This window comes from Ovis canadensis, chromosome 3 (genome assembly GCF_042477335.2).
Source record: "Ovis canadensis isolate MfBH-ARS-UI-01 breed Bighorn chromosome 3, ARS-UI_OviCan_v2, whole genome shotgun sequence".
NCBI classification, from domain to species: domain Eukaryota; kingdom Metazoa; phylum Chordata; class Mammalia; order Artiodactyla; family Bovidae; genus Ovis; species Ovis canadensis.
In genome coordinates this window covers 76,159,681-76,179,349 of record NC_091247.1, presented here as the reverse complement: position 1 = coordinate 76,179,349, position 19,669 = coordinate 76,159,681, and the positions used below count along the sequence as shown (strand labels likewise).

Sequence of the window (19,669 nt, the reverse complement as noted above, 5' to 3'; positions counted from 1 at the left end):
CCAACACCACAGTTTAGAAGCATCAATTCTATGATATTTAGCTTTCTTTATAGTCCAACTCTCACATCCATACATGACTACTGGAAAAACCAAACCTTTGACGAGACAGACCTTTGTTGGCAAAGTAATGTCTCTGCTTTTGAATATGCTATCTAGGTTGGTCATAACTTTTCTTCCAAGGAGCAAGCGTCTTTTAATTTCATGGCTGCAATCAGGATCTTCAGTGATTTTCGAGCCCCCAAAATAAAGTCTGTCACTGTTTCCACTGTTTCCCCATCTATCTGCTATGAAGTGATGGGATCAGATGCCATGATCTTAGTTTTCTGAATGTTGAGTTTTAAGCCAACTTCACTCTCCTCTTTCACTTTCCTCAAGAGGCTCTTTAGTTCTTCTTCGCTTTCTGCCATAAGGGTGGTGTCATCTGCATATCTGAGGTTATTGATATTTCTCTCAGCAGTCTTGATTCCAGCTTGTTTTTTATCCAGTCCAGTATTTCTCATACTGTACTCTGCATAGAAGTTAAATAAGCAGGGTGACAATATGCAGCCTTGACGTACTCCTTTCCCGATTTGGAAGTAGTCTGTTGTTCCATGTCCAGTTCTAACCGTTGCTTCTTAACCTGCATACAGATTTCTCAGGAGGCAGGTCAGGTGATCTGATATTCCCATCTCTTTCAGAATTTTCCACAGTTTGTCGGGATCCACACAGTCAAAGGCTTTGGCATAGTCAATAAAGCACAAGTAGATTTTTTTTCTCTTGCTTTTTCGATCATCCAGCAGATGTTGGCAATTTGATCTCTTTTCTAAATCCCTGGAAGTTCACGGTTCAAGTACTGTTGAAGCCTGGCTTGGAGGATTTTGAGCATTACTTTGCTAGCGTGTGAGATGAGTGCAGTTGTACAGTAGTTTGAGCATTCTTGGGCATTGCCTTTCTTTGGGATTGGAATGAAAACTGACCTTTTCCAGTCCTGTGGCCACTACTGAGTTTTCCAAATTCGCTGACATATTGACTGCAGCACTTTTACAGCATCATCTTTTAGGATTTGAAATAGCTCAATTAGAATTCCATCACCCCCCACTAGCTTTGCCCACTTGACTTCACATTCCAAGATGTCTGGCTCTAGATGAGTGGTCACACCATCGTGATTATCTGGGTCATGAAGATCTTTTTTGTACGGTTCTTCTGTGTATTCTTACCACCTCTTCTTAATATCTTCTGCTTTTGTTAGGTCCTTACCATTTCTGTCCTTTATTGTGCCCATCTTTGCATGAAATGTTCCCTTGGTATCTCTAATTTTCTTGAAGAGATCTCTAGTCTTTCCCATTCTGTTGTTTTCCTCTATTCCTTTGCATTGATCCTGAGGAAGACTTTCTTATCTCTCCTTGCTGTTCTTTGAAACTGTGCATTCAAATGGGTATATCTTTCCTTTTCTCCTTTGCCTTTGGCTTCTCTTCTTTTCACAGCTGTTTGGTTGTCCTCAGACAACCATTTTGCCTTTTTGCATTTCTTTTTCTTGGGGATGGTCTTGATCACTGCCTCCTGCACAATGTCATGAACCTCCATCCATAGTTCTTCAGGCACTCTGCCTATCAGATCTAATCCCTTTAATCTATTTGTCACTTCCACTGTATAATCGTAAGGGATTTGATTTAGGTTATACCTGAATGGTCTAGTGGTTTTCCCTACTTTCTTCAATTTAAGTCTGAATTTGGCAATAAGGAGCTCATGATGTGAGCCACAGTCAGCTCCCGGTCTTGTTTTTGCTGACTATATAGAGCTTTTCCATCTTTGGCTGCAAAGAATATAATCAGTCTGAATTCAGTGTTGACCATCTGGTGATGTCCATGTGTAGAGTCTTCTCTTGTGCTGTTGAAAGAGAGTATTTGCTATGACCAGTGCATTCTCTTGACAGAACTTTATTAGCCTTTGCCCTGCTTCATTCTGTACTCCAAGGCCAAATTTGCCTGTTACTCCAGGTATTTCTGCACTCTTACTTTTGAATTCCAGTCCCCTATAATAAAAGGACATCTTTTTTGGATGTTAGTTCTAGAAGGTTTTTTGGTCTTCATAGAACTGTTCAGCTTCTTCAGCATTACTGGTTGGGGCATAAACTTGGATTACTGTGATATTGAATGGTTTGCCTTGGAAACGAACAGAGATCATTCTGTCATTTTTGAGACTGCATCCAAGAACTGCATTTTGGACTCTTTTGTTGACTATGATGGCTACTCCATTTCTTCTAAGGGATTCTTGCCCACAGTAGTAGGCAAGTAGTAGTAGATATAATGGTCATCAGAATTAAATTCATCCATTCCAGTCCATTTTAATTTGCTGATTCCTAAAATGTCAACATTCACTCTTGCCATCTCCTATTTGAGCACTTCCAATTTGCCTTGATTCATGGACCTAACTGATTTTCCCTGTAGGCTCAAAGGGTTAAGAGTTCTCCTGAAATGCAGGAGACCACAGTTCAATTCCTGGGTCATGAAGATCCTCTGGAGAAGGGAATGGCAACCCACTCCAGTATTCTTGCCTGGAAAATCCCATGGAGAGAGGAGACTGGTGGGCTAAAGTCCATGGGGTTGCAAAGAGTTGGATACGACTGAGCAACTAACACACTATGGACCTAACGTTCTAGATTCCTATGCAATATTGCTCTTTACAGCATTGGACTTTGCTTCTACCACCAGTCACATCCACAACTGGGTGGTGTTTTTGCTTTGGCTCTGTCTTTTCATTCTTTCTGGAGTTATTTCTCCACTGATCTCCAGTAGCATATTGGGCACCAAGCAACCTGAGGAGTTCATCTTTCAGTGTCTTATCTTTTTGCCTTTTCATACTGTTTATGGGGTTCTCTAGGAAAGAATACTGAAGTGGTTTGTGATTTCCTTCTCCAGTGGACCACATTTTGTCAGAACTCTCCGCCATGATCTGCCTTGGGTGGCTCTACACAGCATGGTTTATAGTTTCATTGATTTAGACAAGACTGTGGTCCATGTGATCAGATTGGTTAGTTTTCTGTGATTGTGGTTTTCAGTCTGTCTGCCCTCTGATAGAGAAGTATAAGAGGAAGCTTATGGAAGCTTCCTGATGGGAGAGACTGACTGAGGGGGAAACTGGGTCTTGTTCTGATGGGCAGGGCCATGATCAGTAAATCTTTAATCCAGTTTTCTATTGATGAGTGGGGCTGTGTTCCCTCCCTGTTGTTTAACCTGAGGCTAAACTATGGTGGAGGTAATGAAGATAATGGTGACCTCCTTCAAAAGGTCGTGTGCACGCACTGCTACATTCAGTGCCCCTAACCATGCAGCAGGCTACCACCGACCCACACCTGCTCTGGAGACTCCCAGACACCTCCGGGGAAGTCTGGGTCAGTCTCTTGTGGGGTCACCGCTCCTTTCTCCTCGGTCCTGGTGCACACAAGGTTCTGTTTGCACCCTCCAAGAGTCTATTTCCCAGTCCTGTGTAAGTTCTGGCAGCTCTATGGTGGGGTTAATGGCCACCTCCTCCAAGAGGGCTTATGCCACACCCAAGTCTGCTGCACCCAGAACCTCTGCCCCTGCGGCAGTCCAGTGCTGACCCTGTACCTTCTCCGGGGACAATCAAACACAGTTCTGTCTCAGTCTCTGTGTGGTCTCTGGGTCCTGGTACACACAAGGCTTATTTGAGCCCTCTGAGCATCTCTGGCAGGTATTGGGTTTGATTCTAAACACGATTTTGCCCCTCCTACCATCTTGCTGGGGCTTCTCTACCCTTTAGTTCAGTCACTCAGTCCGACTCTTTGCGACCCCATGGACCACAGCATGCCAGGCCTCCGTGTCTATCACCAACTCCCGGAGTTTACTTAAACTCATGTCCATTGAGTCGGTGATGCCATCCAACCATCTCTTCCTCTGTCGTCCCCTTCTCCTCCTGCCTTCAATCTTTCCCAGCATCAGGGTCTTTTCCAATGAGTCAATTCTTTGCATCAGGTGGCCAGAGTATTGGAGTTTCAGCTTCAGCATCAGTCCTTCCAATCACCCAGGACTGATCTCCTTTAGGATGGACTGGTTGGATCTCCTTGCAGTCCAAGGGACTCTCAAGAGTCTTCTCCAGTACCACAGTTCAAAAGCATCAATTCTTTGGAGCTCAGTTTTCTTTATAGTCCAACTCTCACATCCATACATGATTACTGGAAAAACCATAGCTTTGACAGATGGACTTCTGTTGGCAAAGTAATGTCCCTGCTTTTTAATATGCTGTCTAGTTTGGTCATAACTTTTCTTCCAAAGAGTAAGTGTCTTTTAATTTCATGGCTGCAATCACCATCTGCATTGATTTGGGAGCCCAAAAAATAAAGGCTGTCACTGTTTACACTGTTTCCCCATCCACTGGCCATGAAATGATAGGACCAGATGTTATGATCTTAGTTTTCTGAATGTTGAGCTTTAAGCCAGCTTTTTCACTCTCACTCATGAGATACTCCACGTCCAAGGTCAGAGAAGCCTCAGCAAGACAGTAGGTGCTGGAGTGGCGGCTACGCAGCACTGGAGCAGCTGTGAGAAGATACCTCATGTACAAGGGCAAAGGGGAAGCCCCAGCAAGACGGTAGGAGGGGTGAGTTCACATTTACAATCAAACCCCATTCCCGCCAGAGATGCTCAGAGGGCTCAAACAAGCCTTGTGTACACCAGGGCCCAGAGACCACACAGAGAGTGAGGCAGAACTGTGTTTGAGCATCGCCTGAGGAGGTACGGGGTCAGCACTGGACTGCCGCAGGGGCAAGAGATGTGGGTGCAGCAGACTTGGGTATGGCATAAGCCCTCTTGGAGGAGGTTGCCATTAACCCCACCATAGAGCTGCCAGAACTTACACAGGACTGGGAAATAGACTCTTGGAGGGTACAAACAGAACCTTGTGTGCACCAGGACCGAGGAGAAAGGAGCGGTGACCCCACAGGAGACTGACCCAGACATGCCCGGGAGAATCCACGAGTCTCCGGTGGAGGCATGGGTCAGCAGTGGTTGGCAGTGCCTGCTGTATGGTTAGGGGCACTGAGTGTGGCAGTTCCTGCCAGGGACCTTTTGAAGGAGGTCACCGTTATCTTCATTACCTCTACCATAGTTTGCCCCCAGGTAAATAACAGGGAGGGAACACAACCCCACTCATCAACAGAAAATTGGATTAAAGATTTACTGATCATGGCCCTGCCCATCAGAACAAGACCCAGTTTCCCCCTCAGTCAGTCTCTCCCATCAGGAAGCTTCCATAAGCTTCCTCTTATCCTTCTCTGTCAGAGGGCAGACAGACTGAAAACCACAATCACAGAAAACTAACCAATCTGATCACATGGACCACAGTCTTGTCTAAATCAATGAAACTATGAAACTATACCATGTATGGGTCATGGTGGAGAATTCTGACAAAATATGGGTCACTGGAGAAGGGAATGGCAAACCACTTCAGTATTCTTTCCTAGAGAACGCCATGAACAGTATGGAAAGGCAAAAAGATAGGACACTGATAGATGAACTCCCCATGTCGGTAGGTGCCCAATATGCTACTGGAGATCAGTGGAGAAATAACTCCAGAAAGAATGAAGAGACGGAGCCACAGCAACACCCCGTTGTGGATGTGACTGGTGGTAGAAGCAAAGTCCAATGCTGTAAAGAGCAATATTGCATAGAAATCTTCTTGGTTAGGTCCATGAATCAAGGCAGATTGAAAGTGGTCAAGTAGGAGATGGCAAGAGTGAATGTCAACATTTTAGGAATCAGCGAACTAAAATGGACTGGAATAGGTGGATTTACCTCCGATGACCATTATATCTCTGCCCTTGGACGTGAAGTATCTCCTCACAGTTGCTCCAGTGCTCCACCGCTGTTGCTTCAGATCAATTTAGGCATCTATAATCATCACCATTCTGTCTGCGTGTGTCTGCAGGAATTTTGAGAGCCATTATGTTCAGCATGTCACAAGTGGTACTGATTCTCTTCCCAAAGGTGGAGAGGAGATGGTGGGCTCAGTGTTTTGGATGAAGTCTTTTGGGACAATGCTTAGGTCTGTGATCTTGGTTTCCTAGGTACACAGCCAGATGGACTCCTTCGGACAAACTACAGTTCTGTGTTAACAAATGTTGGTGCTGCTCTGCATGGATTCCATGATGTCATGAAAGGTGAGACTTGAAAAAGAACATAAATAAGCTTCATCCCTCTTCTGAGATCTGCCTGAATGAGATTTAAACAAATACTGCCAAGGCTAATAGACCCTAGATAAAGGCTTAGTAGCATTTGGCTTACGTTAAAGTACGCAGCTTGTTGCCTTCTGGTTTTCCCATCTGCTTCTTTCCTGAAGGTAAACAAAGTACTGATGAGAAACCCTTGTGTGCAGAACTTTAGCCAAAAATACATTATACTGATTTAAGGCAGGTGTATGAATTTTATCAAGTCAGACATGCTATTCAGAGGCATTTAGCAAAATACTGCACTTGTTAGAGCCCAAACATGAAGGGACTGAGGAAACAAAGGTGTAAAGTTCCTAGAAATAATGTACTGGTTTTCCACCCTCGTGCATTTTTTTGTTGAGAGTACTCATAAATCCTGTTTTGTTCAGGAGAAACTTACAGACTGAAGGTCTGTTTTTAAACTTCCGTCAGTTTTCGCTTGCCGTGTGCTCCTAAGAATATGCTTGTCGAAAGGCATTTCCTTTGCTTCTTAGCATATGATTCTGAGTCCTGACTTTTTGATCTATATCTCTGCATGGCTTTTGGTTTCTTTCCCCTCTGTCTTTTCCTTTTGGTGGCTATTGGAGTAGGAGCAGAAAGAGAGAGCAGAGCAGTTACTAAGGACTACTTGAAGTAGGGCTTCCCTTGTAGCTCAGTAGGTAAAAAACCCGCTTGCAATGCAAGAGACCTGGGTTCGATTCCTGGTTTGGGGAGATCCCCTGGAGAAGGAAATGGCAACCCACTCCAGTATTCTTGCCTGGAGAATCCCATGGACGGAGGAGCCTGGCAGGGTACAGTCCACGGGGTCGCAAGAGACTGACATGACTTAGTGACTAAACCACCACCTTTGGAAGTAGCCCAGGTACCTAGATTTTTCACTGTGGTGTTTAATGTATGGTTAGTGACCAATTAATGGTTTCACAGAAAATATATTTTAAAGACTTAAGATTTTGTTGGATTGCATGTATAACATGTGTATATTGGGGGCCTTTCTATAAACTGACACATAACCTGTGTTACTGGGAATCTATCTTAGTCTCAGTAGTATTATTACCCAATAGCACCTTAGTCTTGAGAATGGTCATTTTTGAGGCTTGTCTTCAATTGTAAGGAACTGTAGAAGTCGCTGTACTTCTGGAGCTAGCTCTGATTGCAGAAATCACAGCTTGCATAGACAGATTTGGTGGCAGGTAACAATAATCAGTCCCAACTCTGCAGAACCTAGTCTGATCCATAGAAAACCCTAGGGACTAGTACTTTTTTCCTGTGCAGCTTTTGATTTGGGGAGCTCAGACTTAACCATAGTCTTCTATTCCAGAACTAGGCCACTGAAACCACAAATTGCTCTGTAGCTACAGATTTTTTGGTTTTGTTTCCCAAGTTTTCCTGTGCTAATATTGCAATTTGTTCCTACTAGTATTTTCTCTAGAATTTTAATAAGGGAGGGGCTAGAGCCATGGAGGGGGGCTATCCACTGAGAAGGATCTTAAAGCTTTATTTACATTGAAAAATCTTGATTTTATTTATATTTGTATAAATAATAATAATGTGTTTCTAAGTTTTCTGAAGATGCTTTTGTTCATATGTGGCATTAGATGCCAAGTGGTCCAAATCAAAGGATGCTACTGTTACTATTTGTCAAGAGCTGGTAGAGATTATGGGAGGATCAGAGGCCCCCTAAGCCCTCTTTGTGCCTCTGCTTATTTCTGTTCTTGAAAGTATACATGATATAAATTAAAAATATTGAGAAACATGAAGAATGGTTGGCAAGCAGATTATGGGCTCTTGTTGATAGGTTTACAGTTCAAATCTGTCTTCTTACCTAGTTGGAACAGTGTTGTGTATCTCTCATGAAAACTCAGAGTCAGCATTAACTGGCATTAACAGAATAAACTTTGTTTTTAAGAGAGCTCTTATTTCAAATCTTTTCCCTTGATCCTTTGCCTTGCATAATTGCTTGGTCCAAGTTGGGAAAAAGGAAGGAAGTAAGGCAAGCAAGCAGGCAGGCTGGTCTTAATATAAAAAGTGAGAGAGAGAGATTTATAAAAATGTGTGTCCTACAAGGAATTAAAATGGGAATGAATTAATCTTTTAACAAGTGAGAATTGTTTGATCTTTAGTCTCAAGTCTAAAGCAGGTAGACTGATAGGAAACATTAGACAAAAATAAATCTCTGGTCTAGGTCACATGATTTCCTTGTTCTTTTTGAAGTTAAAATTTAACGTCAAGGAACACCCTAAATAATTAAAATATTTGGATTCAATAAATATAGAGTAAACAGTTGGATGGGGAGAATTATTACAGTCAGACTACAGTAGCTTTGATCCACTAAAAGCCATGGGAGGGTTCTTAGTATTATACATCTTTTATAAGTATTTTAATTACCTATACAGTCAGCCATGACTGCCTGCCAACTCAGTTGTATTATAGCATTGTATACAGACAGTAAAATATTGAGTAAAACTTTCTGTGGTGTGTAGAAAGATGATGTCTGCTTTGGGAGCTAGCAAGTTCAGTATACCAAAAATGTCCAGCGTTCCAACTGAATTTTTATTCACTTGGCTGTCTTATGAATTTATAGAAGATAATCATTTATTTTTAAAAATATATTAGACATAATAGTAATGTACCAATTAGTTGGTTTCTTCACTGTGACAGCTGTACCATATTAACATAGGATGTTAACCATAGTGAAAACTGGCTAAGGGTATCTGGAAACTCTGTTAATTTTTTTTATAAATCTAAGACTATCCTAAAAGCTTTTGTATGTAAAAGTTTACATATATTTGTATATATACATACCATGTATATAAATAACACCATTTCTTGACTTTAAATTTTAGTAAAAGAAATCTTCATAAAACTGATTTTATGCTAAAAAATTATGATCATACTGCGTTAAATCTCTTTCTTTCTAGTCTTTAATAAATAAATTTAAGTTGTGCTGAAATATCATGGTTATACCACGTTAAATCTCTTATTTCTAAATAGTCTTATTTCCTCTTATTTATCTGTAGTCTAAAATCAACTAAATTTCTTGATTCTGAATAAATGAAGGTCTTCATATACATGCCTCCTGTAACAATTAATTTCCATGTCTTGTGATCTATTTTTCGCTTTGTTGTTAGTGATAATGCTGTTGTAACTGAAGTATTCTAAAAATTCAGAGGAGGCTGTATTGTAAGCTCTTTATTATTTACAAATATAGTTGTCCTTCCTCACATATCAGTGTTGTCTTGCTAATTCTGTTTTCCCCTTATTTCCAGGATGACATTATTTTATTTCTCAGAGACCCAGAAAACCCCAAGTTTAGCTGTTTGGCGAGTTTACCAGTGCTGTGTCTCTCAACATGTTTCTGTCTAAGCCTCTCTTCTATGCTTTTAGAACCACAGGCCTTTGTTGTAATTTTCTTGGACTGGAGGCAGTAGAATGTGAAGCCAGACACTGCAGTGTTCAATCCTTATTTGGCTGTGCAAACCTTTCTTATTGTTAAAGTATGTTCTGGCAAACTGGTTAAGATCCAATAAGGATTGTGGGTCACCATGCCTATGTTGGCTGTTCTTTTCCAGCCTCATGGTTTGTTTATATAAGCACAATAAAAATTCTCATTTGTGCCTACTAGACTGTCAAAACAAAGTTTTTAACTAGTAAATACTGGTTAGGGTCATTCTAGGCCAGCACTAGAATAAGGACTGACTCTCAAATGAAGGAGACCGAGACCCACATGCTCTAGGCTAAGAGACCCTCTCACTACTCTCTATTCTTTGTAAGTTGACTTGAGACCTAATTGAGATTCAGCCCAATTATGATATTTAGGACCGTTTTTTGTCAGACTTATTTTGTCAATTTGTAAACGTAGATATGAGAGATCAGTGGGTTGGTTAACTGTATCCAACTTGTATATAGATACTGATGAGTTTTCATTTGATTGGGTTCATAGATATTTCCAAACATTATAGTCAAAAGGCTACAATAGAGCTTGAACTTCCAACAACAACACAGAAGCTCATAACAACTAATGACTGCATCCTGTCATCAGTAGTGGCATTGACAAATGGAGCAGGAAAGGTAATTCTCTCTGGTTTATGTTGATGTCAAATTCTTAAATGCGCTCTTTTTTTTTTCTTGATTGACATAGTAGAAGAATCAATCTGTAAAAGGATTTTAGATTATCAGTCTTTTTCATAAAATAAAGTTGTCTCCCTTTTCCTCCTTCCTACCTAATATGTGACACAATACGGAATGCTGTTAAATGTTTGTGATGAGTACTGGGTCCACTCACTGTTGATTTTTTTTTTTTTTTAACTGTTGATGTTTTAATGAGGTATTTGCTGACTCAAAGATACCAGGTGGTTTCACTATATAGATCCTGGTGTGTATTCAAGGTCTGCTCTACAGAAATTGGGGTATAGAAAAAGATTTATAAGACTTTTATTAATATTTTGGTTTTTTTCCACCAAGATTTTTGTTTGTACCTTTGTGGTTTTGTACTTTAATTTATACTTTTAAAGTGACTTAAACACATGTCTTCTCATTGACTTCTTAATATTAGATAATGATCATTTGGATCATTAAGTACTTAATTACTGTCATAAACTGACTGGAGTGCAGTTTCTTTAAAAATTGTTCTATATGGGCTAACTGCTTTCAGTCGATGTCATATTCTAATTGCACATTAATGTAAGTGAAAGTTGCTTAGTCGTGTCTGACTCTTTGCGACCCCATGAACTGTATAGTCCATGGAATTCTCCAGGGCAGAATACTAGAGTGGGGTAGCCTTTCCCTTTTCCAGGGGATCTTCCCAACCCAGGGATCGAACCCGGGTCTCCCACATTGCAGGCAGATTCTTTCTTTTTTTTTTTTTTTTTTGGTGTTGATTCTTTTTTTTTTAAATTTATTATTTACTGAAATATTATATTGGTTTTGCCATACATTGACATGAATCTGCCATGGGTGTACATGTGTTCCCCATCCTGAACCCCCCTCCCACCTCCCTCCCCATCCCATCCCTCTGGGTCATCCCAGCGCACCAGCCCCGAGAACCCTGTATCATGCATTGAACCTGGACTGGCGATTCATTTCACATGTGATAATTTACATGTTTCAATGCCATCCTCCCATATCATCCCACCCTCGCCCTCTACCATAGAGTCCAAAAGACTGTGCTATACATCTGTGTCTCTTTTGCTGTCTCGCATACAGGGTTATCATTACCATCTTTCTAAATTCTATATATATGTGTTAGTATACTGTATTGTTTTTCTTTCTGGCTTACTTCACTCTGTATAATAGGCTCCAGTTTTATCCACCTCATTAGAACTGATTCAAATGTGTTCTTTTTAATGGCTGAGTAATACTCCATTGTGTATATGCACCACAGCTTTCTTATCCATTCATCTGCAGATGGACATCTAGGTTGCTTCCATGTCCTGGCTATTATAAACAGTGCTGCGATGAACATTGGAGTAACAAGTGTCTCTTTCAATTCTGGTTTCCTTGGTGTGTATGCCCAGCAGTGGGATTGCTGGGTCATATGGCAGTTTTATTTCCAGTTTTTTAAGGAATCTCCACACTGTTCTCTGTAGTGGCTGTACTAGTTTGCATTCCCACCAACAGTGTAAGAAGGTTGCAGGTGAATTCTTTACCAGGTGAGCCATAAGGGAAGCCCAAGAATACTGGAGTGGGTAGCCTATCCCTTCTCCTGTGGATCTTCCCGACCCAGGAATTGTGCTGGGGTCTCCTGCCTTGCAGGCAGGTTCTTTACCAACTGAGCTATCAGGGAAGACATGTTCCTATGGCTGTCATGAAAGCCTTTAGTGACTAAGATTTCTCTGAGAACTATTCAGGACTATCTTAGCCCATTTATTTCAACAGATCCAACATAATTTCTCAAGAAAATGCTAATCTCTCTCTGTGTTATATACCATTATTTTTCTGACAGGTTTACCTTAGTAGGAGGGAGCATACTTTTTTCAAGTGGTTTAACCACTTTTTTCAAGTGGTTAAAGATTATGTTAGATATTCAGTGTTATCTTTCCCAAAGTTAGGCTGGTCTTCGTGACAGTTTGCTCTTGTTTAGGGCTGTAGTTAAAGAGTGTTATGAGATTCTGTCAACTCAGTGCCTACAGGACTCCTTAGCCAGATTATCCTCACTGCCTCCTCTGTATTGCTTTCATCTACAAGCATTCTGGGAACTTTCTGATGATGATTTTAACTTTGATTCAATTAAGGAAAATTCTGAGAAAAAGAGAATATTGATATTTTACAGGAGTCTTTGTCACTTTTTAATGAGAACTCTGGAATATTAAATTCCTGTATACTTCATAGTTTATTTTAGGTTTACTTTGCCTGAAACCTTAACAGTTGTCTCAAGGAAAGGTTTTGATCTTCATTCAGAAATTTTTCTTAAAATGGCTTTTAACTAAAATAATTATCTGAATTAAGTATTAGCTGGTGGCAGCTGAATACTTAGCTAATGTGATTTGATTAAACTAAATTTTATCATTTGTAATTTTTAAAAAACCCACTAGGAAGGTATAACATATACATATTAAAGAATACATGGGGAATACAGAACTATTAGAGAAGAAAGAAAGTAAACTTTACCGTATACTACCATGACATAAATGCAAATTCTTGGTATGTCTCGTTTATATCATATACATGGAATATACAACTCAAGATTTTTAGAGTTTTGATTTTTCTAAATACTATCTAACATAGAATTTCATTTGATACAGTCAAATATTAATGAAAAAGATAACCTTTTAGACCATTAGTGAGTGCTTACTTTTTGAGCAGTGTTTGCCAAGGTAAAATACTCGTTTCACAAGTCACTTTTTCTTATATATTGAAATTGAATACTCTTGAATGTATCCAGAACTTTAATTTTTCTGGCTAATAACTTTCTTAGACATTTTAGTTTATATCACCATTTCATATAGACTTTAGATTCAAAATCATGGCTCAGAAAAAATATGGTCATGGATCTTTGTTGTTGTAAGCAAATGTTAAATCTGTAAATGATAGGGTCTACTGAATTTTCAGTCATTTTCTTTCCTATTTTATTTGTAATGCACAGCTTGAGATTTACAGAGTGAAATTTAAGTAGAAATTATATATTCATGATGCTTGTGTCATTTCTTGTGTTGCAGTATGAAACAAGTCAAAGTTAAGATGCAAATGGAATGTATAAACCCAAACATACATATTTTGAGCACAGGCGCAGGTTTGGTGAGGTAAACAGCTCATAAACATTGTCTACAGAATAAATCAGAATCAGCTTTGGTTTTCAGGAATAGTAGAATTTTTCTAGATTAAGACATGTCACCAGTCTGGACTGAAAATCTAAACTGATGTTGTGTTTGTTATAAATCATTGCCCTAAGTATTCTCTTCAGATAAGTAAATCGTGGGCTTTTGAGCATGTGTTGAACTTTCATTTCCATTCTCAGTATCCTTAACTTTGCTCTGAAAACTGTTAGATATGTATTTTAAATATATTATTGGAAAACAAAATCGATCTTCTTGTCACACTTGGTTTAGATTGCATCTTTCTTCAGCAACAACGTGGACTACTTCATTGCTTCCCTGAGCTATGGGCCCAAGACAGGGAGTGGATTCATCAGTCCTCTTTCAGCCGAATGCATGCTGCAGTATAAGAAAAAAGCTGCTGCCTATATGAAGGCTTTGAGAAAGGTTTGTGAGCTCCTGTTAACATTTAAACCAGAGGGAAAATCTGAAATAATTCCAGAGAATGGAAATAGTTTCCCCACAGTTTATATTTATGCTTTATACAATTTGGGGGAGCAGGTGCTTGGTGGGTGTTACAAGGGTGGGAGGACTTTGGAAAGTAGGATATGACGGAGACCCAAACCTCACCTCTTAGGCCGTGTTAGATTTCCGTTTCCAGCGCCTGATAGAGTGTTTAGGGTGAGATAATCAGGCAGCCAATAAGCGTCAAATTTCAGGAAATCTTAAGCTTGTAGAAACAAACAAAAAAATTGAAATACGTTTATAATTTTTTCTCAGTATAATGCAAATACATGATCATTACAAAAAGAAATCAGAAGAAATATTTCTGTACAAGAAGAAGGCTATGGTTACATCAAATTTCACCACCTAAAGGTAGCTACTGTTAACTTGGTTAGAGTCTATCTCTAGCTCCCTAAAATTTTAAAGTATATACATGCCTGCATGTGCACACACACTGTAAAAGCAGTTTATCTGGATACATAACACTGTTTTAGAATTGTTTTTTTCCTTTTAATGCATTGTGGATATCTTTATATATCAAAAAATATGTATCTATACTTATAAATTGCTATCATTTTAATGCATCTAGTATCTTATATATAGTATTTCACACTCTATAAATGTGTAATAATTTAATTAAGCCAAGCCATCATTGCTTATGGAGTTTTAGGTTGCTTCCTGTTTTTCACTGTTATATACAACACTACATGGCATATTCTTGCACATGGAACTTGTGTATTTGTTTTTACCTTCTTCTCATTTCTTTTAAACTTTTAGTTATATATAATGCATAAAATTACATGAGAACATTATAGGTAAATTACAGTTCCTAATTCCAGTTCCTTTTCAGTGGTAGTTGTAGTTATCAGTTTTATGTGTAACTTTGGAATATTTATACTCATCAGTATAAATTTTGAACTATATATAATATAAAGACTTTTCTAAATTTGTTTTTTTTTAAAAAAAAACTTGTATGCATGTTTCATTGTATAGCTTTTCTCATTTAAAGTAAGTTTTAGAGATCTATATCAATACATATGATGGCTACTATATTCATTTTAAACACAGCATGGAATTCTATAATGTAAATGTTCCATGATTCATTTAGGTATTCTCCTTTTGGAGGGCATTTAGGTTGATTCCAGTTTTTCACTGTTAGAATTATACTTCAATGGATAACTTTGTAAATGCCTCCTTGGGCATATGTGTGGAATACTGAGAGGTGGAACATTCTGATGATGTGATTTGCCTATTTTAAATTTTAATATTTACTGCCAGATTACCCTTAAGGGTGGTTATATACTCCTAACAATGTATAAGGTGACCTAAATGTTGTAATTATTAATTCCTAAAGATAGAATTGCTTGTTCAGAGTGTGTAAATGTTTCACACTTTGATAATGTTTTTTTCCTGACTACACTTCGAGAAGGTTACCTGTTTATAATTTACTAGCAATAGAGGTATAAATCTAACCTGTAAATTTCATTTGTCAATCTCAGAGACAAGAGGTTTTTTGTTATTATTTTAATTTGCATTTCTTTGCTTATTATTGAAATGGAATGTCCTTTCATAAATTACTGTTTATATTATTCTATCAATTCCCTGTTTAAATTGTTCACCTATTTTTAAATAAATGTTCCTAATTAGGTTTGAAAAGAGCTCTCTTTGTGTTAAGGATTCTAGTCCTTTGTTTATATTGGAAATATTTCCCCTCAGTTTGCTGCAGTAATTTTTCAATATTTAGAAGTTTCCATTTCTTTTATCATCAAGCCATTCTTTTTCTTCATGGTGATGATTCTCAGGGCAATCTTGGAAAGTCAGGGTACTTTTCAGAGAAGGCAATAGCACCCCACTCCAGTACTCTTGCCTGGAAAATCCCATGGATGGAGAAGCCTGGTAGGCTGCAGTCCATTGGGTCGCTAAGAGTCGGACACGACTGAGCGACTTCACTTTCACTTCTCACTTTTATGCTTTGGAGAAGGAAATGGCAACCCACTCCAGTGTTCTTGCCTGGAGGATCCCAGGGACAGGGGAGCCTGGTGGGCTACTGTCTATGGGGTCGCACAGAGTCGGACACCACTGAAGCGACTTAGCAGTAGCAGCAGCAGCAGTCTATATAGACACACACCTGAATTTTATTATTAAACTTCATTTAGCACTTTTATTTGTAAGATCAGGGAAATCACGCAGCTTTTTTCTTTAATTCTTATGATGCTTTCTCCATAGCCCCTCTTGGAATCTGTGCCTTATGAAGAAGCTCTGGCAAACCGCCGGGTCCTTCTCAGCTCTACTGAAAGTCGAGAAGGCCTTGCACAGCAGGTATGGCATTGGGAAAATCATGATGCTTGCTAAAGATAATGAATGTTAAATCCCCTGTGGAAGGTTTTTAACATACATCGAGTGATTTAAAAGGCTTTGCAAGTAAACATCTAAAATTAACACATGTACCATAAGCATAATTCATTGAAAAACACTTGTTGACTCTAAATAAGTCATCCTGATTCAGTTGGTGTTACAATTGCCAATAAAGATATATCAGCATACTTTTGCTATGCTGATTAATAATTTAGGCTAGACTTAAATGTCTGAAATAATAAGGCAAAAAAGGGAGAAGGCTAGAGAGTCAGTGAGTTATTTTTATTTCTTAAAGGATCAGGAATGAAAAATTTCCAGTACTCAATTGGTCAGTTGAATTTAGAGGCAGGTGGAGGTAGACAGTACTGGTTTTTTCAGAAGTTGGTACAAACTGACACCAGTTTAGCATTTGCCAGCAGTTTATTTACTTTAATACCTGGCTTGCTTTTATTTATTTATCTATTTTTTCAACAGTTATTTCTTTAATGAATATATCTGAACATCTTCCAATTACATACTGGGTTGTAAGTGCATATTTTAACTAACATCGAATATTTTTCTCATCACTAAAAAAAAAAAAAAAGTGTTTAAAAGCTATTTGTGCACTTGTTCACATTTTAGCTGGCAGAGTTCAGGACTTGATGAGACCATAGTCAAGGGCTCAAAATGTACTCGTCGCAGACTGGGTCCTTATGGTCAACAGCGGGGAAAGAATTCTAAACTCAGGATGCTCCCTGGCTTGCTTTTAGTTTTGGAAATATTTCTTTTAAAGAGGGCACAGATTTATCTGAGAGTGTTTTGCCTAAGCTGACCTTGTTTTCATTTTTGGATATGTATCACTTATCTTTTCAACATTAATCTGAGAGGATGTTGAAACTGAAAATTTAATCCACATAATAATTCCTAAAAAACAAAATTCCTGAGACAAACAGTGAAATGTGGAGTATCTTAATTTATTTTGGATTTCTGTCTTATTTTATGTGAGGAAGGTTAAGGCTCAAAGTAATTAAGAAGTTTTTATCCAAAGTATTAATAGCTAATAAGTGGCAGAATGGTCTGACATCAGAGCTATTGCTTTTCGCACTCTGGCACAGACCAGCTGCAGGCTAGTCTGATAAGAACTGCAGTCTAAATATCTACCTTGCAGGGTCTCTTAAGGATTAATTGAGCCAGTAGGAGGCAGTGTAACATGGCGAAAAGAGTCAGACTAATGAACCAGACACATGAGGTCCCCAATCCTGGCTCTGCCATTGGCTTAGCAAGGATTCCAGCTCCTGGAACTTCAGGTCTCCTCTTTGAGAAGTGAGAATTGTAGGACTGTTAGGAGGCTTCACTGGGATACTGGCAGGAAAATACATGAACAGTGTCTGGTACCTGGTAATTGCTCAATCATTTGGTAAAGCATTTGGAATTCACTCAAAGGTTGCTTTTATTTTTATTTAATTCTCAAGCTTTTATTTGCCTTGAGAATTAGCTTTTTAAAAACTCCTTATTTAAGTACAACATAAAGAAAAGTATATAAATTATTAATATATTCCAGTGAATTTTCACAAGTAAACACTTTAACCAGTAGCTAGATGAAATTTTTGGAAAAGATATATTCTTACATGAAGAAATGTATTTTAAAAAATACTTGCTGGGACCCCAGAATCCTCCCTCATGCCCCTCTCCAGTTGCTGCTCTCCTCTTTTCCAAAGATAACCATAATCCTGCATTCTTTGTTTTCATGATACTGAACTTTATATTAAAAGGGAATTATGCTGCATCTCTTTCAGATCTGGCTTCTTTTGTTCAACATCATATATGTGATATTCCATGCATGTTACATGTAGTTGTGTTTGGTCCATTTTCATTCCTATTGAGTATTCTATTATGTGAATTACATAATTTATCCATTCTTATAGCTTATGGAAAAGATCCATTTTCATTCCAGTCCCAAAGAAAGGCAATGCCAGAGAATGTTCAAACTATCGTACAATTGAATTCATTTCACACGCTAGCAAAGTAATGCTCAAAATTCTCCAAGCCAGGCTTCAACGGTACGTGAAACGAGAACTTGCAGATGTTCAAGCTGGTTTTAGAAAAGGCAGAGGAACCAGAGATCAAACTGCCAACAAACATTAAGTCATAGAAAAAGCAAGAGAATTCCAGAAAAGCATCTACTTCTGCTTCATTGACTATGCCAAAGCCTTTGAGTGTGGATCACAACAAACTGTGGAAAATATTTAAAGAGGTGGGAATATGAGGCCACCTTACCTGCCTCCTGAGAAACCTGTATGCAGGACAAGAAGCAGCAGTTAGAACATGGAACAACAGACTAGTACCAAATTGGGAAAGGAGTATGTCAAGATTGTATATTGTCACCCTGCATATTTAACTTATATGCAGAGTACATCATGAGAAATGCTGGGCTGGATGAAGCACAAGCTGGAATCAAGATGGCCAGGAGAAGTATCAATAACCTCAGATATGTGGATGACACCACCCTTACGGCAGAAAGTGAAGAAGAACTAAAGAGCCTCTTGATGAAAGTGAAAGAGGAGAGTGAAAAAGTTGGTTTAAAACTCATTTAGAAAACTAAGATCATGGCATCTGGTCCCATCACTTCATGGGAAATAGATGGGGAAACAGTGTCAGACTTTATTTTTTTGGGCTCCAAAATCACTGCAGATGGTGACTGCAGCTGTGAAATTAAAAGACACTTGCTCCTTGAAAGGAAAGCTATGACCAACCTAGACAGCATGTTAAAAAGCAGAGACATTGCTTTGTCAGCAAAAGTCCATCTTGTCAAAGCTTTGGTTTTTCCAGTAGTTATGTATGGATGTGAAAGTTGGACCATAAAGCTGAGTGCTAAAGAATTGATGCTTTTGAACTGTGGTATTGGAGGAGACTCTTGAGAGTCCCTTGGACTGTAAGGAGATCCAACCAGTCCATCCTAAAGGAAATCAGTCCTGAATATTCATTGGAGGGACTGATTGAAACTGAAGCTCCAATACTTTGGCCACACGATGCAAAGAGCCGACTCATTAGAAAAGTCCCTGATGCTGGGAAAGATTGAAGGCAGGAGGAAAAGAGGACAACAGAGGATGAGATGGTTGGATGGCATCACTGACTCAATGGACATGAGTTTGAGCAAGCTCTGGGAGATGGCGATGGACAGACAAGCCTTGCATGCTGCAGTCCATGGGGTCGCAGCACAACTGAGTGACTGAACAACAATAGCTTATGAGTATTTTCAAGTGTTTAATTATCATAGGGCTGCTATGGGCATCTTATACCTGTCTTTTGATAAACATGCATATTTTTCTGTTGGGCATATATTTAGAAGTGGAATTGCTGAGTCCACATGGTGCTACTG

General features: G+C 39.0%; 1 protein-coding gene across 3 annotated transcripts in view; it reads left to right on the top strand.

Moving 5' to 3' along the window:
* Positions 1-19,669, top strand: part of PPP1R21 (protein phosphatase 1 regulatory subunit 21) — a 66,967-nt gene that overhangs the window by 36,422 nt on the left and 10,876 nt on the right. For all 3 annotated transcript variants that reach the window (XM_069580450.1, XM_069580452.1, XM_069580451.1), the window contains 4 exons: positions 6,062-6,154; positions 10,143-10,270; positions 13,747-13,899; positions 16,183-16,275. In XM_069580450.1, the coding sequence (XP_069436551.1) occupies positions 6,062-6,154; positions 10,143-10,270; positions 13,747-13,899; positions 16,183-16,275 (467 nt within the window). The remainder of the gene's footprint in view (positions 1-6,061; positions 6,155-10,142; positions 10,271-13,746; positions 13,900-16,182; positions 16,276-19,669) is intronic.